The following is a 24,141-nucleotide window of genomic DNA, read 5'->3' on the forward strand; positions in this document are numbered from 1 at the left end:
CTAAAGATAGAAATAGCTATTCACGTATTACTAAGAAATGCATTCCCTCCCCTGTCCTTCTGGGTTCGCGATTCGTGCACTTAAAATGCTATTCTACACTATATAGTTTATCTATAGAGTGACTGGTTGACACATCTCTCTCTCTCTCTCTCTCTCTCTCTCTCTCTCTCTCTCTCTCTCTCTCTCTCTCTCTCTCTCTCTCTCTCACACACACACACACACACACACACACACACACACACACACACACACACACTCTCTCTCTCTCTCTCTCTCTCTCTCTCTCTCTCTCTCCATATTTCTATACGTCATATAGTCTTATTAGACATGGTTACGAGTGTCACTGTCATGGGGCAAACTTCATCTTTAGTACGTAATTGGTTATCATCTAAGTTTCTGTTTCTCCATTAGCTTCCGTTCTATCGTATCTTTCCGGTACTGTGTCCAATTGTTCTGGGTTTGAAGTAAATGATGCAGCCGATCGTCAGTAGGCAGTTCACTCTCCTTTAGAAATAGATAAATAGAGGTAGAATTACATGTATTCTGAAAGAAAACGAGACGCCATACCATGTTGTAACTGAATTACTTAACGATCACTTAAAAAGCCATGAGTATTGGTCTACTCGGTAAAATGGACAAAGACATTTCCCTTCTATCAGTAATAAGCAAATTATTCACCAAAGTTTTAATTTCTGTTTGGAAAATTGGTGCTACCAATTTGAAAATAAAATTATGTAGGATGCACAGGGTGGCTTTCGGCGCGGTTACAGTACTGTAGACAATGTTTTTACGCTCGAAGTTATGGTAGCCAAATATCTAACTTTGAAGAAGGGGAGATTTTAATGTATTTTCATTGACTTTTAAAAGGGAACTTGATTCTATTCAACATGATTTATTACGGGGCAAACTGAGTACTATGGTACATTTCTTTTTGTTCTGAGATCAATGTCTGAGATTACTGTCTTGTGTAAATACGCCGGCTGACGTTAATGACTATTTTAAGTGTACAGCTGGGACGCGCCAAGGTTGTATGCTTACTCCTATCTTGTTGTCATTATTCATTAATGACCTTGTTTCCTATACAGATAAGGTTGGTTGGTTGGTTGGTTGGTTGCCAAGGTGTTTATATTGATGAGAAGTTCAAACCCTCAATATCTTGATATATGCCGATGATGTGGCTGTGGTCAGATATGCCATTTCACACTCAAAGACAAATTACTCAGTCACAGTTATTTTGTTCTCATTGGGGTGTACATTGAAAGTGTAAACTTAGACAACGCTCAAATTCTTGTGTTCGGTAGGGGAGGATGTGTAAAGAAATGGGAAAGTTGGTTCTCGAGAAACCGACCAATTAAAGTCGTCCCCCACTACAAATAGGTCAATTTTGTTCGTCAAGACATAGTTGGAACCCAACTAAGAAAAACCAGGCATCACAAGGAAGGAAAGCCATGTTTCCTGAGGAACTGGATGGAATGTCCATGTCCGACTCTTTTTGATACCTATGTTACACATATTTTACTGTATGTTAGCTAAATCTGGAGTTACGAAAATTCTCCCCGGGTTGAACAAGTTCGGTGGTTGTATTTATATATTGATATATATTCCATAGCGTACACTGTTAGTGGGGTAATTCGTATGACGTATTTTGGTATAAAAGAGTATAACTACTGAACTGATATTGTGTCTTGTTTATATTTTATATATACCAATCACGATTAATGTCCATATGAAACCAGTGAGATTTCTAGTCTTAATAGACAATCATATGGTTAGATAAGTATCCAATCAGACGAATGAAACAAAACCTTCTCCGCCAAAACTGATCATCTACATTATGTATATATAACGGGAGAAATATAATGGCTTGGTAGATCGTCGTGCTGGTAATAAATCTCTCATCTACAGACATGTTATCAGTGTTGTCACTCTGCCAAGAACCCCATATCCCACAAGCTACAAAATTGCATGGTTTAATGTTAGAAAATGTTTTGCCTCAAGTTGGCTGAATATAAGAATAATTTTAGGGTTGACTTTGCAATAAACCCACCTGACAACGAATATTGACACATTGCTTTTTAAACGTTTGATATGAAATACACATAAACTATTATTAAGTTTGAACAGATCAATGGCAAGATACATATACTATGATAGAGAGTACGAATGTAACACCATATTGCATAATGTACATGATAAGGATTAAGGCAATCATTTTAAAGTGGCACAAGCTGAGCTTATAAGCTTTTTATACATAAAATCTCAATTAAATTATTCTAGTAAGCTTATAATGATCAATGCCAATGCATTCTCCTATGATGCCACATTACAATTTTCTTCTGGCATTGTTAGAACAGTTGACTGTATTGTGGAGATTTCCTCTATATCTTATATATAAGATGATAAATTACGTTTCTAATTTATATCTCAATACCAGCTTTGATTTTAGTCAATTGCAAGTAGTGTTTAAGGATATGGTTTCGTTTCCTTTTCAACATGCAGCCGAAAAAACTATAAACACAGCCTGTGCCCCTTTAACATGTCGAGAACTAACTTACTGTTTTCTTAATTGTGAGCAATGTATCTATCGATGCGTTATCAAGGAACAATTTCTTAGAAATCATCACACACTCTGCCCCATCGCTGATAAGAAAGAAATTATTCCGAGCGCCGTATGCTAGATCAGCTAAACCCTATAAAATATAAATGAGTAAAATGAAGTTAGTCAAGTGGTATTTAGATAACCATGGCTAGTTAAGTGTTATCTTGCTATATGTCGTCAGTTTGTTTTTCAAGCAAATGTTCTTAAACTTTTCCAATTTTTATTCTAGCAAGTACATGGTGTAATAAACCTACTACATAAAGCTGTCATATCAACACACTGCACATCTAACTATTATGTACATGGAATGATGAAGAAATTACTGATACGTTTGCGGTCGAGTGTTACCATGGTGACAAGTATTGTCATTGTCATGCCAAAAACTTAGACAGTGTTGTACTTGGCGACACAGTAAAGGCAAGCACTACACATTTTGTCTTATCAATATTGACACAGCGATGATATTAAGTTTCTGATACATATCGAATGTTACAGTATACAAACCAGTCCAGGATTTAAAATTTAAAGAGGCGAGAGCCTAGTTCTCGCCTAGTTAAATTTTAATCCCTTGACAGTTTGATATTTAGCATGCACACCAGCAACATTTTCCCTTTGCTTGACCTACTATCTACTTGACCTCGGCTGTATATCCGATGTTTGCTTGCTATAATTACCTAATCTCAAGTTCATGCATTTTAGTTTTCATTCACTTATGTTGAACCTTCCGAAATTTTCTCATAAACACCCAATGTTTCACACCTCTAAAGTTATCTCCTGAGTCAATTACATGTATATGCAGTGACAATTGTCCCTGTTTCATGACTATTACCAACTGGTGAGCATTCCTAGTTGGTGGGTCAAACTTGTTACAAATGTAGGCAATTATTACAAATGTCGGTTGTTGCAAGGGAGTGTCGGGGGAAACAATGCAATGTCTGTTGCATAACATGTTATCTGATTCCATCATTCTAAAAGTGGTCCTCCCTAAATTTACTTTCTCTAAAACGTGCCCCCCCCCCCCTCGTTTAAATATTTTTAAAACATGAGTTAAAATTATGTTAGCCATGGACAAAGACATGAGTCCAACAATCAATGGTATGGATGTGATCTCACCGCTGCCACCAAATTAATAGTTTTAAAGATACAGGTTATTTCCCATTACTACCTGTCTGTAACCACTGCATTAATCAATACATGTGTTTGTATCTAATTGTCTGATTCGATGGTCAGAACTCCCAAAGACTAGATGTGCATGCACACTCTCGATATTGTCGGGACCAGGGGGGGCAACATCTCCAATCCACAACGTTACCTCCAATATCCTAACCAAGTTTTCCAATTTTACCCCTGTGATAACCCCTTCTCCTCACATCACAACTGACAATTTTGGCATTGTTGTCGGCAGCAATTTTATTGATATGTCATATTACAGTACCTATCCCTCACCATAATTGATGCGGAATTGGTGGCAGCAGTGGGATGTTAAAATCATGTAAAGTTAGACATTAACACAAGATTTAGATTGAATGTCTTCCGAGAGCAAAGTGCCTTAGATTTTCATTCCTAAACAATTGTTGCTGGAATGCAACAGAACATATGTGATTAGTTGTGTTTGAAGTATGTACCAAATTACATTGTTGACTTTGAAGTATGCATTTTGAAGATATAGCGTAATTATTGAAAATGATTAACTATGCAAATGAGTCATTGAAACTAAAAGCTACATTAAAAAACTTTATATGGCACAAGGACTGGTTATCATAAATTTATGTACCAAGTTATGTTGAGTTTGCAGTGCGCATTCGTAAGTTATATCCTAATCACTTAAAATCGTTAATTGTGCAAATGAGTCTAAGGATCACATCAATAAGCTTATGAGACATGTGCACAGTGGTATTGTGAATATATGTACCGAACTTTATACGTCACCTATCACCAATCTCACATTCTGATTGGTCGAGAGCCCTGCAGATAGACAGGCGTATTTTTCACCAACAACCGTATTTTTGGTTGTTGTATCACGTAATCACTGACCGTCCCCTTGTAAACAAACCGCACAGACAACTAGAAATACAGCTAAAACCAACATTTCCAAATGCCATAATTTATGCCAAATCAACCGTATGAAATATCATCGTTGTATACATTGTAACAAGTCTTTGAACTGTATGTTTTGTATCAAAGAGAAACTGTCAAAAATTCCATGCAGAACGGCAATAGTCCAGATACGGCGAACGCACAGTCGTCACGCGATCGTGAACATGAATTCCTAAATTTATGAAGGATATCAAAATTACCACCACAGAGGGTGCAATTTTTGCTTAACTAGAACAACAAAGTATATTACGAACATTTCTGTACATTTAATGCAATACAGTATGCAAAACAAAGACGCACTCATTTTTCTGCTGAAGGTTATATTTTGAATATATTTTTGAGTGATATGCAAATAGTATACATTACGTCATACTACTGAGCAAACGCGCACTCTGATTGGATGATAAAGTTAAGGCTGGGATGTAAACAACCGCGCACTGCAGTCATCAGAGAAGTGCGTGATACTACGCTAAACAGTATAACGCGGAAGTGATTTTGTTTTAAAATAAAACAGCATTTTTAGACATTCACAAATTGAATTTCGTAGTCGCAGGTGACGTATAAGTATGTTATTTGCCAAATACTGTTCCACATCTTGCTGCTCGAGGTAATTTTTCCGGTATAACTGCTCGCCTCCGGCTCTCCGTTATTACCTGAAAAAATTACCTCTTGCAACAAGATATGGAACGGTATTTCGCAAATAACATGTACATATAGAACTTGAAGATTGCACTTTTCATATATAGCCTTACTGAAAATCGTAACTTTTGCAAATTACTCATTTCTATTATGCAAATAACTAACAGCTACATTGGCAAGCTTTTAAAGACATGTGTTCTTTACCAAATTATACTGAATTTGAAACGTGCACTTTTAAGCTTTTAAATACATGTGTTCTTTACCAAATTATACTGAATTTGAAACGTGCACTTTTAAGATAATATAATAATAATAATAAATATAGTGCTTTCCCCACCGTGCTCAAAACGCTATGGCTCGGATCAGAACGACACAAGGGCCCTTTAGTCTTCCTCAACTCCCGGGGAGCATACAGCCATTTAAGCACATAGGATTAAAGCCTTCACATTGCAACCTACATCCTACCAGGTGCCTAATTATACAGCTGGATTGACTGAGGCACAATTGTGGTTCAAATTTAGACTTTAGCCACTCAGAAACAAACAGCAGGCAGCGACAGGGCTCGAACCTGCAACCTGTAGATTCCAAGCCGGTCACGCTAACCATTCACCCATCATGACTCCACTCAAGATATAGCCTAATTACCGAAAATCATTAATTATACAATTACAATACCAAACCTAATCAATTCTAGCCATTGCATTAACATGTCCATCAAATTTAGTTTGAATTGAGCCAACCATTTTAAAGAAAATGATGACACACACACACATACATACATACATACATACATACATACATACATACATACATACATACATAGACTTCATCCTTAAATAATAATTATGTAATAATAATTTATTGCCAAAAATATATAGTAATTACAAATGACAAATATTTACTAGTTAAGATAAATATGTATATAAATACCTAAAGGAAAGAGAATGGAAATAGTTGTCATGCAACTAACAACCTTTCCTTATGGACGGTAATGAGTCAAGGTAAAATGTGACCCTCGCCTAACCCCATTTCCTAACATATGTTCCCCCCCCCCCGAACCGATCGTGCGATTTGTAAAAGGTGAGCCTCCCCATCCCCCTGTAAATACAGAAGGCTCCCTTTTATTAACGTATGACACGAACTGTGTCAAACTTCAATGTTGCAAAACTGTGTGTACATGAAGTTTAACGTCAAACACTGACTGCACTCTCATACTGACATATTGTGTTTATCCTAACGTCTAACCTTAACCGTGCTGAACTCGCATCTATCATAAAATAACGTCTAACCTTAACCGTGGTGAACTCGCATCTATCATAAAATAACGTCTAACCTTAACCGTGGTGAACTCGCATCTATCATAAAATAACGTCTAACCTTAACCGTGGTGAACTCGCATCTATCATAAAATAACGTCTAAGTCTGACTGGACTCATATGCTGAAATATCGTTCAAAATCATACAAATCTCTTCTTTCTTTCTTTCTTTCTTTCTTTCTTTCTTTCTTTCTTTCTTTCTTTCTTTATTGGAAAAAGACTATTTTCCTTGTATGTCGTGAATTGACAATGAAATACCGTAATTTTTGCGACTGATCTCAGATTTTATATAAATGGTCGTGAGGCAAGGTTCTAACAAACTGGCAACTGTTACGGTGAGAAAAAAGAACGTAAAGAAAAACCAATTCCTTCACCATTTAATTTGTATTTCGACTCCCGCTTTCCCATTTATCATGTTCATTGTCTTAATTAAAAGCTCTAGTATGTATATAACGCTATGTTCCACGTGTGTCAGTAACATCAGTTCTTGTAGTAAGAAAATCAAGCTCTAACACGTATAAAATATTCATCGTGTCGGTGCATCGCACTTAAAGAAAGTATGAAAATACTTACAAATGTGTCACCGGTTGTCAATGTCTTAAGTTTAATGAATTGGTAAAGTCCTCCTCTGCTTTCAGTCTATTAATGAAATAAAAAAAATAAAAATCCTAAGATTAGCTGATCTGAAGGTATCTATGGGCTCATTTGTTATACTTGTCCAGGCTACATGTATAATAATTATAACTCTTACAATTCAAGACATTGCCTGCATCATACGTTGTGTTTTGGTTTATTTTATTATGATAGAGACAGCGCTGTAAAGGGAATAAGCACACAATATCGTAGTTATATATATTCGGTCCTCAGCCTTGCCCAGCTAAACTCAAGTATTTGCTGTTTGTGTTGTATTGTGTTGTGGTGTGGTGTGGTGTGGTGTGGTGTGGTTGTGTTGTGTTGCGCTACGTTCTGTTGCTTTGCGTTGTGGTGCGTTGTGTAATGTACATCGTGATGTTATGTTGTGTTTTGTTGTGTTACACTCCATAATAATGTTAGACAGTAACTTTAGACGATACAAAGAGATGGCGTGTGGAAATTACACGTTGTAATCAAATGGATAACTTACGACGAAGACACGACATCATCTCGTTTGTCCTAAAATATTCATAAATATCAGTGATCTACAGTCAAAACATATGTGTTATTTGATCTGTGATACTATCTTTCAGGATTATTCCACGTCAGTGGGTGTTCAATTCAGTCGTTCTGAATAACTGTATGTCTCATGGGAACACCGTTCCCATTCACTTACTTCTCTGTGTGAAATTACGTCATCATCATCGCCATCGTCTGTCTCAGCACCCTCCTGTATGTGTCGGTTATCATCATTGCCGTTTGTATGTTTTCGTTTTTTAACGGTGACATAGTCCGTTTCAGAATCTTCTGAATCCTGTCAATAAAGTAGTAAACACCCGCCATTGTTAATGTTCAAGTTTCGCTCACAAGTATACAACTATACAGTGATATATACTTATACAATCAGATCGCACAACCCTCATTAACATATTGAAATGAGAAAAGTAATTTGAAAATACCGCCAATGGCGTTGTAGCACAACTGTAGTTTTTAAAAATGTTTATCCATATGTTAGTCTATGTTGCTATGGGCGTGGTCTTGTTGCTAGGAAAATTTACATACATTTTTTGAATGTTTATTCAATTGTCTATTAAACCCTGTTGTTATCTTTGTGAAATACACCACCGTTTGGCTGTTGCTATGGGCGTGGTCATGGTTACTAGGGTATTTGCATACATTTTTTGAATGTTTATTCATCTGTCTTTCTATTCCTGTTGTTATCTTTGCAATATACGTGATTATTTGGCTGTTGTTATGGGCGTGGTCTTGTTGCTATGCAAATTTACATACATTTTTTGGATGTTTATTCAATTATCTATTAAACCCTATTGTTATCTTTGTGAAATACACCACCGTTTGGCTGTTGCTATGGGCGTGGTCATGGTTGCTAGGGTATTTGCATACATTTTTTGCTTACCAGATGATGTTGTTATTTGACCAAAATATACTGCCATTTGGTTGTTGCTAAAGGGTGTGGTCATGGTTGCTAGGGCCAATTTTGTCAAAATGTTTTTAAGAAAATCTGCAGAATAACAGTTTCAGAAACATCTTGCCAAGTTTCAGACTAATTGACCAAGTACTTTTTGAGATATAAGTTTTTGACCAAAAATGAACATTTTTACACCTAATTTGCATATCACTCATGGAATCATGGTATGCTTAATATTTCTTCGTCCATACATCCCTAGATACATTCCCAATAAATTTCAGCCCAATCTGCTCAGTAGTTTTAGAATTAAAGATTTTTAACCAAAAAGACACATTTTTAGCCCTAATTTGCATATCACTGATGGAATCATCCCGTCATGAACAAATCTTACTTTACACCCCCTTAAGAATGTTCCCACCAAATTTCGCACCAATCTCCCCAGTAGTTTCTGAGTTTAAGCTTTTTGACCAAAAATCACATTTTTTTACCCAAATCACACACCTGTGATGCGATCATTTTGATTTGAACAATTTCCCAACTAGACACCCAAAGTAATGGACCCACCAAATATCGTGGCAATCGGTTCAGCTGTTTTTGACTTTAAGTTGTTTACACACACACACACACACACACACATATCCACACACACAGACAGACAGACAGACGCCGGGCGATCCCTATAGCACTACTGAACAAGTTCAGTTGTGCTAAAAAACCGCTTCGTTAGGGACCGGTTAGTTCTCCAGCCGGGGGGGGGGGGGTGTATTCTTAGATCGGGCCGACAAAAAGTCACTGACCTCCTATCTGTAAAACCTAAAAAAGGCTGACCCTCCCTATCACTTAATTCTAAGACATGATGACCCCCCCCCCCCCCATATAATATTCACATGGCAGATATTTTTTGATTGTGACTCAGTGTGGACTGCTTGACTGTCTTGCATTTACTTTATAAGATCCCGGGTTAGCACTATCATAATTATAATTATTGACTACACAGGATAAATATATTCCAAAAGGAGTTTAATAGCATCTTGACAATGGAAGGTAGGGGGGAAGCTTGAGGAGGGAATATGTATATTTGTTATGGGGGGGGGGGTCATAGAAGCCCTGGGTTTTTTCACTCAGAAAAGTCAATTTTAAGACTATTCAGACCCATTCAGACAATAATTTCCAAGATTTACATGACAGCACCAACATGTAAAAAGCAACTACATAGGGTTGAAATATTTTTGAAATGTACTTTGATAACATCTTGACAGTAAGATGGCTTGAGATTGGGATATGTCCACCTGGGTGGATGGGTACAAAAAACATATCTAGTACACCCCACGAGTATCTGTTTATTTGCTGGTTTATCTAATTATTTTATTTGTTCCTATACTTAACCTGTCGTTCGTTTGCTTGTTCATTTGTTATTTATTTGATAGTTTATTTATTTGTTTTGTTTTGTTTTGTTTTGTTTTGTTTTGTTTGTCACACGGTTCCTGGGTCCCCTGTGCTTTGACCCATGACAAGCTTCATTCATCTTCGCATAAAATTACCCTTACCTCTGGTATTGTCGGAAACATATTGTTTTTCTTTTCCATTTCACGTGCTTGTTTTAACTCCTCCATAAATATCTGTGCATCATCTTTCGTCTGTGTTGACTCAAACATCATATCGATTCGAGATCCTGTAAGGATGAAATATCCGAGTCAGAAATATTGATCATAGTTGGGCCTATGTTACAGTCACCTCAAAATCTATGACATACATTATGTTACAGTCACCTCAAAGTCTACGGCATACATTATGTTATAGTCACCTCAAAGTCTACGGCATACATTATGTTATAGTCACGTCCTCAAAGTGTACGACATACATTATGTTAGTCACCTCAAAGTCTACGACATACATTTTGTTAAAATCACTTCAAAGTCTACGACATACATTATGTTACAGTCACCTCAAAGTCTGCGACATACATTATGTTACAGTCACCTCAAAGTCTATGACATACATTATGTTACAGTCACTTCAAAGTCTACGACATACATTATGTTACAGTCACCTCAAAGTCTACGACATACATTATGTTATAGTCACCTCAAAGTCTACGGCATACATTATGTTATAGTCACCTCAAAGTCTACGGCATACATTATGTTATAGTCACGTCCTCAAAGTGTACGACATACATTATGTTAGTCACCTCAAAGTCTACGACATACATTTTGTTAAAATCACTTCAAAGTCTACGACATACATTATGTTACAGTCACCTCAAAGTCTATGACATACATTATGTTACAGTCACCTCAAAGTCTACGGCATATATTATGTTACAGTCTTCTCAAAGTCTATGACATACATTATGTTACAGTCACCTCAAAGTCTACGACATACATTTATGTTATAGTCACCTCAAAGTCTACGGCATACATTATGTTATAGTCACGTCCTCAAAGTGTACAACATACATTATGTTAGTCACCTCAAAGTCTACGGCATACATTATGTTATAGTCACCTCAAAGTCTACGGCATACATTATGTTATAGTCACGTCCTCAAAGTGTACGACATACATTATGTTAGTCACCTCAAAGTCTACGACATACATTTTGTTAAAATCACTTCAAAGTCTATGACATACATTATGTTACAGTCACCTCAAAGTCTACGACATACATTATATTTTCATGTCGGAAGAAGTGAAATGTAATTTAAGAGGGCGCAATAGTCATTTTATTAGGTAATTAGCTCTGAGGGTCAAGGTCAAAGGTCTCTAAAGATATCTGGCATCAGACACAATGGGTGTAGACACTGGAATGGAGTCTCGATGTATTACAGTTTTTGAGTTTTTTCGGGAACTTTTTTCATAACCCCCCCCTCCCGCCCCTCATTGACACAAAACATTTTCATAACCCCCTCCCACACACACACACACACTGTATTACTACTGCTAATGGTTCTACAAACATTATACAAATTGATATTAGTTCTACTGAAACAACACATACACACACACTCATACACATGAAATTTCATGTCAAATACAACATAGTCTACATACATACATGCATACATACATACATACATACATACATACATACATACATACATACATACATACATACATACATGCATGCATGCATGCATGCATGCATGCATGCATGCATGCATGCATGCATGCATACATACATACATACATACATACATACATACATACATACATACATACATACAATATCAAACTTTTTATTTTAAATTTGAATTTCTTTATAACGTTATGGATGTAGCGTATTTCACGAGGAAGGGGTAACAATGAATGCAGCTTATTCCCAAAGTAGTACCATAGGTAAAATTTGAAATTAGGTGGTATTACTTGAAACAAAGTTTGAGGGACCCAAATGGGGGTAGGTCCCACCCAGAGATGTTTGAATTTCAAGGACTAAAAGAATGCTTTCTGGTGCTATTTTAACATGTCAAATTTTGAGTACCTGCCCCCCCCCCCTTCACTCCCCAATTTATGGATAACCCCCCTTTTCATTCCCCAGTTTTTGAGTGATCCCCCCCCCCTTCGGTCGTAAATAATGACGACTCTCTTATGCATTAAATAACGGTTTTAACTACAACTGTGGCTGGCTTTCAATGAAAGTGATATATTATAGGAGCTGAGATTGTATACCCAATTTGAACACACTCTGGAATGACATTACAATTTCTAGTGTTTTCTCCTGCCAGAATACAAATACCAAATATCATCTAGGAATTCTTTCTTATATATGAGAGGCCGAAACAAAAAACTCTAGCGAATTCTGGACCATCCTAAATTCAATAATTGGTCGAAAGAAAATACCATCTAATGATATTAGTATCCAGTCATGGTATAATTACTTTAGCAACCTGTATAAAAGCTGCAATGATTTAAGTTCGGGTGACATGGAGTTCTTGCATTCTGCTGAAGAGGTTCTCCGCGATCATGTTGGTCAGATGGAATCAGAGGCTACCGATGACACTAGTAATATTTTAAATTCTCGAATAACAGAGATTGAGGTTCTAAACAGTCTGAGAAACTTGAAAGATGGGAAAGCTCCCGGTCCAGACGGGATCCCAAACGAATTCTATAGTTATTCTGCAAATATAATTTTACCAGTGTTAGTGGAGCTTTTTAATCATATTTTGGACACAGGAAACTTTCCTTCTGAATGGTCTTCTGCGATTGTTATTCCACTACTGAAAAAGGGAGATTCGAGTGATCCCAACAATTACAGAGGAATATCTTTATTAAATGCTTTCGGAAAAGTCTTTACCACAATTCTAAATGAGCGTTTAACCAAGTGGTCTGAAGCCACAAATATAATTTCAGATTGTCAAGCAGGCTTCAGGAAAAAACACAGTACAATTGACAACATTTTTGTTTTTTACGCTATTATCCAGAAATTCTTGAGTATAAGACGTGGAAAACTATATTGTCTCTTTATAGACTTTTCCAAGGCATTCGATAAAGTTAACCACTCACTTCTGTTGTACAAGCTAGCATCAATGGGTATCCAAGGCAAAATGTACCATATTCTACAATCTATGTATAGTGAGATCAAATCGTGTGTGAGAGCCAGCAATGATACTTCGCAATACTTTGATTGCCCAGCAGGTGTAAGGCAAGGCTGCATTCTCAGTCCCATTCTTTTTAGTTTTTATATCGAAGAACTTAATACGATGTTAATGTCGTCCGGTCAATCAGGCATACAACTAACACAAGACATGTACGATTTATTTGCCCTCCTTTACGCAGATGATGTTATCATTTTTGCCGACTCAGTCACAAATTTACAGCATCTAATTGATATCCTTTCTACTTTCTGTACAAAGTGGCGTATGCAAATCAACCTTGCTAAAACAAAAGCTATGGTTTTTAGAAGAGGTGGACATCTCTCCCGTTTTGAAAAGTGGTACTTTGATGGCAACGTAATTGAAACAGTGTCGTATTACAAATACCTTGGTCTTCTTTTATCTTCAAGAAATAATTGGTCGAAGGCGGTGAGTTCATTAGCTAAACAAGCCAGCAAGTCTATGACCTCGTTATCTATTGCAAGAAAGAAGCTTGAATTTGTTGATCCCAATGTGCATTTTAAATTATTTGACGTAATGATTTTACCAATTTTGACATATGGGTCGGAAATTTGGGGATACCAATTTTACGATGCTTTGGAGAAAATTCAGAGAAGCTGGTGTAGAAAATTATTGGGGGTCCCAACCACTGCTGCGAACGAGGCTGTAGTCGGCGAATGTGGTCGTCTGCCAATTTATTATTTCACTTTAAAGCGCTGTATCAAATTCTGGCTGAATCTACTAGAGATGCCCGCACACAGAATTCCAAGGCAAGCTTATTTAATGCTCTGTAATCTAGACAACATGGGCAGAAATACATGGGCCACCTCGGTTAAGAAAATTTTATATTCTTTTGGTTTTGGTTTTGCCTGGATTGCCCAGGAAGTTGGTAACAAACAACTTTTTCTTTCCACTTTTGAACTCAGAGTTAAAGACGTACTTAAACAACAATGGAAAGAAAACTTGGGATTGAAACCCAAACTTCGCACATATATTCACTTCAAGAATCTACTGCAATCTGAAAAATATCTTTATCTTAACTGTAACCGACAAGCTATCCGGGCACTTGCATGTTTACGATTATCAGTACTTCCTCTTGAAATAGAAAACGGGAGGAGACGCAACATCCCTCCAACAGAAAGATTTTGCAAAATCTGTAACACAAATTTGGTAGAGGACGAATACCATTTTCTCGTAATATGCCCACTTTATAATAATTTAAGAATCCAATACTTGCCATGTGATATGTTTTTAGAACCAAATTTCTTTAAGTTTACTAAGATTATGAGATCAACCGATTCAAATATTTTGCTTAAACTCTGCAATTTTGTTCATAAAGCAATCAGACTTAGAGATAAGGTGTGTTTGACATGATTGCTTCCACTATCATTTGATTGTATATATCGATTTCCAGTGAAGTTCTCTCAGAGCGATTGTATTTTCAGAGTCTTTCAAATTGTATTTATCTTTTCAACTGTTTTTGTTAATACCACTTTTTTCTTCTTTTTTTTCGGATGCATCCACCTTTGCATTTGGGCCGGTGGCCGTGAAACGCAAATAAAACCTATATATATACATACATACATACATACATACATACATACATGCATGCATGCATGCATGCATGCATGCATGCATACATACATACATACATACATACATACATACATACATACATACATACATACATACATACATACATACATACATACAATATCAAACTTTTTATTTTAAATTTGAATTTCTTTATAACGTTATGGATGTAGCGTATTTCACGAGGAAGGGGTAACAATGAATGCAGCTTATTCCCAAAGTAGTACCATAGGTAAAATTTGAAATTAGGTGGTATTACTTGAAACAAAGTTTGAGGGACCCAAATGGGGGTAGGTCCCACCCAGAGATGTTTGAATTTCAAGGACTAAAAGAATGCTTTCTGGTGCTATTTTAACATGTCAAATTTTGAGTACCTGCCCCCCCCCCCTTCACTCCCCAATTTATGGATAACCCCCTTTTCATTCCCCAGTTTTTGAGTGATCCCCCCCCCCTTCGGTCGTAAATAATGACGACTCTCTTATGCATTAAATAACGGTTTTAACTACAACTGTGGCTGGCTTTCAATGAAAGTGATATATTATAGGAGCTGAGATTGTATACCCAATTTGAACACACTCTGGAATGACATTACAATTTCTAGTGTTTTCTCCTGCCAGAATACAAATACCAAATATCATCTAGGAATTCTTTCTTATATATGAGAGTAATGTGATACAAGCATGATATAAATTTTACATAAAGTGCACAGTTGTACAATGACGTCACAAGTCTCATGGTATAAAATCAGATGAAACAAGCATAATTGAAAATGTGCATAAAATGCACAGCTGTACACTTTATGCAAGTTTTCTACGAGTCAAATACTGTTGTTGTTACATGGTAATGTTGCAACTTGTTGTGAAATAAAACTCACAGTACTAGTAAGTATGCGAGTACCAAATTGTTTGGGCACACTTTGAATCTACTCTGGAATAACTGGAACCACACTTTTATCATGTACAAAGGGTGATGTAGTACCACAGAATCCAAATACCAAAACTTATCTAGGTATTTTTTCTTATTCTTTCTTATATATAATTTTTACACATAAGACATTTTCTCCTACATGAATTATTTCTTATGTTTTTATACATAGAATACCAAAACTTGATATATTATGAACATATCATTGTTTACGATATGGAACTAAGATCAGTCCAACTACAGAGCAATGTGCATACTGTGAAAAGCCAAGTTTTGAGGAAAGTAGCAAGTCTAGATCTGATAATGAACAAGAAACAGGTTTCACGTAGCTATAGGATTAAGTAGATCTTTAATTCAACGTTTCGGCTTTATACAGAAAGCCTTCTTCAGGAATCTAAAAATGAACAGAAAACTGGACAATTTATAACATACAATTTAAAATGAAACCGCAACGGTATATGGGGGGGGGGGGCAATCTTGATGCAATCATACATTTAAAATTTAAAAAGATGGCTAATTTACTTAAATTTGCATGCAATTTACATTATATCCATTTTAGCATACACAATTAAATATCATATGTAAGGCCAGAAAAAATGTTGTTCAACGGGCAACCTAGCCCATCACATTGGGTAGATAGGTCGATTTATTTTACAATGCTTGACAAGGATGTAAAAAAACAAACCATATATAAAGATAGCAATACATTTCAGGATGAGTTTATACATAATTTATTCAGTCATTTTGATTTCATCTCTTGCAATTTGATTGCATAGTAATCGTTTTCTATCAGTTGTACAGTTACATTGGGGTTTAAAAACTTCACTACTAAACAACCAATATTTTTTGTGAATTTGTAACCCCATAAACATGTAAAACATCACTTTGTGCACCATGTTTCTATTTGTAAATTCATGATTGAATTCCGAATTATTACATGTCAGTTAAAGACAGAGATAACCTAAACTTTCAATATTTCATTAAACAGTGAAAGACAAATTTATATAATAAGAGGTGAAAGGGATCCTGATAACGTTATCCCTCAACTTTGGCTCGATAATACTGCCCTTTAGACAGATCAGATATGTGAGTCAATGATGTTTTCTCATGAAGTCAAGTGATTTGAGCCTAATCAATTGAATTGAGTATGATGTGTGATCAGCATGAAGTGTAATAGAATTAATTCTCTTGTTTTACTTTTCAAATCATCACAAAGCTATTAAAAGCTATTAAAAATGTAAATAAATAACGATAATACAATATGTACTGATCTATTTCTATACTGTTTTTATAATAATCCCCTCCCCCCCCCCATACTTTAATTTTCATGGAAGGAGCCCAAGTACCCCCATGACATCCTAGAATGAGCACTGTGGTGTGATGCATCTGTTTACTATCAAATAATGCATCATAATAATTCCCATGCTGTATTTGTTTTTGATGACATTCTTTTTAATACCTTTAGATGTTTTACCACCAAGATTATTTTCTTTTATATGTGAATACATCTTGGATTTTAGATCAACATTTTTTTACAATTGGTACACCAGCTGTTCCATCTTTGAATTCTCGAATAACTTCCTAGTTAGTTGTATCATAGAATGGGGAACTTGGTTTGTTGTCAGAAATATCAAACATTGTTTTATCTTTCTAGAAATCTTTGTATATATCTTCAGTTTTAATTTGATAACATAGACTGTCTGTATCTGTAAATAATAATTATACATCACTATATTTTTTCAGAATATAATTATAGTAGAAATAATACATTTATAAAGGTAGGTTTACTACTATATTTCAATAATTGTTTTTCATTAGTAACTAGTTTAACATCAATTTCCTTTCTAAGATTTTCCATAGTGTACCAATATTAAAATGTGGTGTTGCATATGAAGATGACAAATAAACGCCATATAAGTTATACCAAACAACCCCCTCATTTCCACGTTTCCTAGCCTCCACTGATGTCATATGACTACATGAACGATATGTATTATTATATCCCACAATTTTTTCATCAATATAGTCAATCCATTTTCTAGTCTGTTTATCTGTAAGATATATACACATTCTATTTTTTTTAATGTCCGGTTGAATCTTTCAACAATACCAGCTTTCTTATCACTTATTGTACTAAACCGTTCAAAGTTTTTCTTCTAAAGTAGTTCCTGACATGTTTATTATAGAAATATGTCCCTTTATCAAATTCAAGTTTTTCAAGTTTCCCTTGCTTTCATATTTTCTTGAATGTTTCTGCCATTTCATAACCATGTTTACTAAAGTGGTGTCATTTTAATTAGTATATCATCAAATAAATCAAAATTATATATTACTTGTTCAGAGATTTACTCTGTGTTTTTCTTTAATGAAAGCACTGTCAGATAATCACTTCGTTGGCGATTAATATAGTTATACAATGTATCGATGATGTCAGAATGTACAACATGTTCCCTAGTAGTTAAAAAATGTACCTTAAACATACTCAGTGTTGTTGATGTTATAATTTCATTTTGAGTGCTTAATATTGAAGAAAAATTACTTGGTTTATTACCGAGTTGAATTATTATTTTTCCTGTAGCTTTTCTCCAATTTAACATAATATTATTTATCAATTCATCTAATAACTCGAGATCTTTTAATTACCATTGTTTTCTTTCTTTTTATCACCCATCTATCTTGTAAAATTCTAAGTTATTATTCTTATCTGTTATATTTCACCATGAGTAGTACCATGTACATTGCAATAGTCTGATATGATTATGTCCAATAAGTGCTTCATGAAACTGAATAGTTACAGCCTGGCATAAACGCTTTCATTACTATAATGTATGTCTATAGTATATAATGACTTCAAATTACGGCTTAGCTATATATCCACAAAATTATAAATTGGATTATCTCCAAGATACTGATGTAAAAGGAGTGACGGCTAACAAAAACAACAACAACTTTTTAATTAAATCCAGCTGCAGTTCAAGATCATATACATACTAATAATATTGTGAATGGAGTATGTAGATGAAGCACTAAAATAAATGCAAAATATACCATTTGTATTTTAATGGAATGATGTATTAAAAAATTATACTATTAGACATTATTTACCAGCACAAGATCTTAGATTATATCAAATTGATCACATAGCTTCAAATATACATCTTCAAATTACACAAGAAAAAGTAACAGTGAAATCAAATAACAAATTGAAGCATATCATTAATAGTGGTTCTTTGCATTGCAGTTATGATTACAACCCTCAATAAGAAATAAAGAGTGGCTTATCAAACAACTTATTATTCTCTGACACACAAGAAAGTGCTTAGGATTAAAAAGTTAAAACCATACCAAATTATCCATTCAAACATTTCAGTAAAGTGTACATCTCATAAACATGTCAAAATAATGATCAAGATAGAGAAATCAGTTGAAATTCTACACCAAGGTTCTAATAATACCAATTTAGATTCAAAGGTAACAGCCAATCTTCATTTGAATATATATATCAACAATTACACTGAAAAGAATCACATTAATTAATTTCATATATATTGATAAAATTATATATACTATATGATTAGTGAAAAAATACAAAGCATCGAAACATTAATTAACTATTAGAACGTGTCTGGTCAGCTTATAGAAGATCATACAGATTGCTTGGTGGATTGAACAAAGCTATATTAATAACCTCTGGTATATTAATTTCAACAGCAATCTTAGCAATGGTTCCAGCTATACTCGTTTTTATATTTGGTATTGCAGCTGTGCCTATTTTATTATGACTTCAAATCAGTTTCAGAAAAAATGATAACCTTGTAACGTCATTAGAAATCCATATGAAAAATGATAAATTAAATGGCTACAATGAAGAATAAAACATATTTTCTCGCAATATTATATATATGGATCCTCAAAATTTTTCAATTAGTGATTTGAAAGATGTAGATAACATAGATAGAGCCCAAAAAGGAAATAATAAAAACAATTTTGCACTTGAATTAAATAAAAATGATCAGGTATTTAATCTAAAACCAGTTGTTAAAAACAAACCTAGTAATAACCGAGATATAACCCAATTCAGAAGTGAATTGGATTCTAAAGTAAATCAAAGTCTTAATACTTTTCGAAATTATAGGTTGACTGGATACAATAGCGATATTAGTGAACTACAGAATAACACAACAAATTATACTATATCGATTTTGATATAAAGGGGTTTCTATTACAACATTTTGCTGGTTCCACATTGTCATCATATACTTTACCACATATTGCAATATATGAAGGGTTTTCTATTATTTACAAAGTGGAAATTTCCCAATAAGTAGTATAATTTTAAGTGCAGCAATGAAAACATCATCGGCTGAAATGTTATTTCTGTTTCATTTAAAAAGAAATGACAGTTTTTATAAATTGGATAAACACATCAAAATTGATTAAACAGAATTTATAACCTTAGGTTTTCATGATGATTCAAATAAAAAAGCATTAGTATCTTTTTGTAATATAAGAATATGTTTTAGAGAAATTATGAAACTGTAGATGGAAATAGAGTTGAGTAAGTGATGTAATAATTAGAGGTCAGAAACATAAAATTGACAAAAAATACCTTTATGCCTGAAATCCACATTGACACATTGACGATGCTGTAGACATAACTCAACAAGTCATTGAGCGTAAGTTTATATGTGTAGCACGCACACTGTAACTGAATAGTCTAGAATGGCAGGCATTAATATGGTGGTGAACATTTGACCCGTAAGAGTTTACAAACCTATGAATCAAACTATTTGGTACATGCATGCGTACTGTGAGTCTTCTGTATTTCACAACAAGTTGCAATATTACCATATAATTACAATGACAGTATTTGCATAAATTGCATATAGTGCACAGCTGTGCACAGTGGGATTACAAAATTTTAAGATTTCAAAATCATATCGTAAGTTGTATACAGTATACTATAGGCAGAAAAACGTCTGACTGCACTTTTTCTCCAGTTGTCAATTATCAATATTAAGATCTACAATTCACTATCAATCATTTTACCAAACGGAGTTGGGGGAAAAATGTCCTAAACTTTTGCAGTTTAGTTTTTCGCACATCTCATTTCCATGTTCTACTGAGACTGGCTGAATTTGTTCTTACGTGTAATTATTTTACCTTTAATGACAGGTATTTTGTGCAGTAACGCGGTGTTGCTATGTGAAGTTGTTTTGGTTCTTGTTATGCTTGTTTATTTATGTCTTATAAGGAACACCATATTTTCAGTTCGTATCAAGGGATCTTACCTGATTTATATAAACGTTTTATTGATGATGGTGTTCGTGCAGCTTCAAACTTGAGAAACTGATGCCATGTATTGATAACATATGTAAGTTTAATCCTGTTATTCAGTATACTTATGATATCTGTGAACTAACTATCAATTTCCTTGACATCTCCCTTAGGATTGATGGTGATGATATACATCTATTATACTAAACTACATTCATATATACAGTATGGTTCACCACATCCTAATAAGTGCAAAGATTCCAGACCCTATTGACAATTACTTCGTTTACGTCGTATCTGTAGAAGTGATTTGGACTTTAGGGAAAGGTCCGTTGAATATTGCATGTACTTCCACCAACGTGGTTATCCAGTGTTGGTTACCAATACGGCTTTACAGAAGGTGTCATCTATGCAAAAGGAAGCTTGTATCAATTCACATGATCAGAAAAGTAATTAACGATCGTCCCATATTGGCTCTAACATCCCTTTTCCACCAGAGTTAAGAACATAATATACAAGCAGTTTAATATCTTACGTTCTAATAGGGTAATCAACTCATTATTTCCTGAAGCACCTTTAACAGCTTGGCGTCGTGATACCATTCTTAGAGATATGGTGGTCATGGTCCATACAGAACAACATGAATTGGAAGCTAATGCTGGTTCATTTCCATACGAGTAGATTTATACTTGTATCAATGCTAATGTAATGTATTGCATTACATGCCAGAAATTTAAAAAGGTTCAACTGTCCGTCGTCTTGGTGATCATTTCGTGGAACATCTCCGTCTTGCCAGACAATAGAATCGTAACTATCCTGTATTTGTGCATTGTATTACTAACGATCACGTATTACATGTCTATTTCAGGAATTTGTAAGGTTTGTGGTGATGAGGATCGATTGAGAAAGAAGAAATCATTTTACATCTCTGAATGCTAGAACCCCATGGAATTAATAGATTATTTACATCATTCCCAAATATCTAACTACGCTTATTCTATCTTTCAGGCTTGTTCTATAGTTTTTTGGGGGTGCGCGTGACATTTAGATCTTTCCGCGCGTAATTCAACCGTATAAAAGAACTTGCGGTATGTCATTCTATATCCTAACATTTAGATATACAGTCAGGTGATGACCTAATATATATCTTGATATCCTATGACAAACAATATTAATTCGAAACGTCGAAATGCATTTATTGATCGGGACTGTTTCACTCGTTCCTTATGCACTTCAGTATAAACGGTGAAAATGTCGGCTGTACAATGCACCCATCACTTGACCTAATTTTTCAGGCCAACTTCCATTGATCTTTGATACAACGTATATGTTACTAAGTTACTCTTGCCATTGAGGGCTCCACCCCACATAACAGCTAGGGTAAATCCCTCAATGGCAAGAATCTGGGTAACCGAGACTATGTGTATGTATCAATATATATTATGGCTTAATTTTGAATATTCATATAAAACATTGAATACAACCATTATTTCACATGTTTCAATTGTTAAATTCTAATGACTATTACTATACATGTTATGTGACTTCTTTGCCTTATGAGTGTCTGCCATTTTTTTGTTTTTCATGTGCAAGATTCTAAAAGTACCTGTAGTTGACAAAACGTGTTCAGTCTTGAATGCACCCAGTATATACAAGAACGAGTATGCAATCTATGTGAAAAATATAATTCCTAGAACAGAAGGCAATGACTGCGTGGCGATTTTGAAGAAAAAAGAAAAAGATAACTGATGGCGAATTGATGAGAAAGAACAACCTGACATCTGATAAAAAAATCTACAACAAATATAATAATATAATGATGGATTCACATCTTTGGATCTGAATGTGAATCAAAAAAAATATTCAGTCAATACCTGCCCTGGCCTGCACCTGCATTTTGTACCAACCGAATATGGCATTGTTAAACATGTATTACCTCTCTGCAGAATCTTTTCGTCATCATGGGATTCGCCATTCTTGCTTTTGGTGACTTTTTTCAAAAGATCACAGCTTCCCTGAAAATCACAAGGGACAAGGCATTTTGCTACTACGATTATATTATGTCTACGTGTGTCTATGTCTACGTGTGTTCAGGGTGTGTCTCTACATGTGTCTACGTCTATGTGTGTCTAAGTCTGTGCTTACATCTATGCGTGTCTGTCTACATCCACATGTGTCTAACTCTAAGTCTGTTTGCATCTACGTGTGTTTAAGTCGAAGTGAGTCTAAGTCTTTCATAAGTCTGTTATAAAGCAGTTAGATGTCTGCCAGGTATTTATCTGAGCTGTTGAGAGTTGTTCTCTGCAGCTCAAAACTAATTAAGTATGCACAAAAATCAGACTTCCGGCAGCTAACTGTCAGAAGTCTGTTTGAGAGCTGCTGCAGCTCAAAAATAGCTGTTTCATTTTGGTAAGGGTATGTTTACATGTGTCTAAGTCAATGTCTACGGTGTCTACGTCTCCGCGTGTCTAATTCTACGTATACATCTAATGTGTCTGTCTACATGTGTTTATGTGTGTCAACATTACGCGTGTCTTAAGTCTACGTCTACGCGTGTCTAAGTCTACGTGTGTCTACATTTATGTGTTTACGTCTACATGTGTCTATGTCTACTTGTGTCTTCATCTGTGGTGTCGAAGTCCAGGGTCTAAGTCTACATGTGTCTACGTGTGTCTCCGGGGTGTGTCTACATCTACATATGTCTATGTCTTTGAAGTGTGTCTATGCCTACGACCTACGTCTACGTGTCACTACATCTACGTGTGTCTTTAGTATACGTGTTTACGTGTCTCTACGTCAACATGTGTCTACGAATGTCTAAGTCTACGTATGTCTCTGGGGTATACCTACGTCTATGTGAGACCTATGTTTGCGTGTGTCTACTTGTGTTTACGTCTATGGATGTCTAATGTAAGTAACTGTCACCGTCACAACATCTATTAAATGTAAGTAACTGTCACCGTCACAACATCTATTAAATGTAAGTAACTGTCTTTATGGAAGCACACATCTGCCGACATGTGGTTTGTTTTACTTTTTACTG

The 24,141-nt window shown here is 35.1% G+C and overlaps 1 protein-coding gene across 1 annotated transcript in view; it reads right to left on the bottom strand.

The window, feature by feature from the left end:
- Positions 1 to 340: 340 nt before the first annotated feature.
- Positions 341 to 24,141, bottom strand: part of LOC144453903 (cyclic nucleotide-binding domain-containing protein 2-like) — a 102,039-nt gene continuing 78,238 nt past the window's right edge. Inside the window, exons 12-17 of the mRNA XM_078145259.1 lie at positions 23,035 to 23,113; positions 10,261 to 10,385; positions 7,961 to 8,098; positions 7,225 to 7,290; positions 2,556 to 2,690; positions 341 to 504 (exon numbers count right to left, since the gene is read on the bottom strand). Of these exons, the coding sequence (XP_078001385.1) occupies positions 385 to 504; positions 2,556 to 2,690; positions 7,225 to 7,290; positions 7,961 to 8,098; positions 10,261 to 10,385; positions 23,035 to 23,113 (663 nt within the window). The 3' untranslated portion in view covers positions 341 to 384. The remainder of the gene's footprint in view (positions 505 to 2,555; positions 2,691 to 7,224; positions 7,291 to 7,960; positions 8,099 to 10,260; positions 10,386 to 23,034; positions 23,114 to 24,141) is intronic.

This window comes from Glandiceps talaboti, chromosome 1 (assembly GCF_964340395.1).
Source record: "Glandiceps talaboti chromosome 1, keGlaTala1.1, whole genome shotgun sequence".
In the NCBI taxonomy this organism is placed as follows: Eukaryota; Metazoa; Hemichordata; class Enteropneusta; family Spengelidae; genus Glandiceps; species Glandiceps talaboti.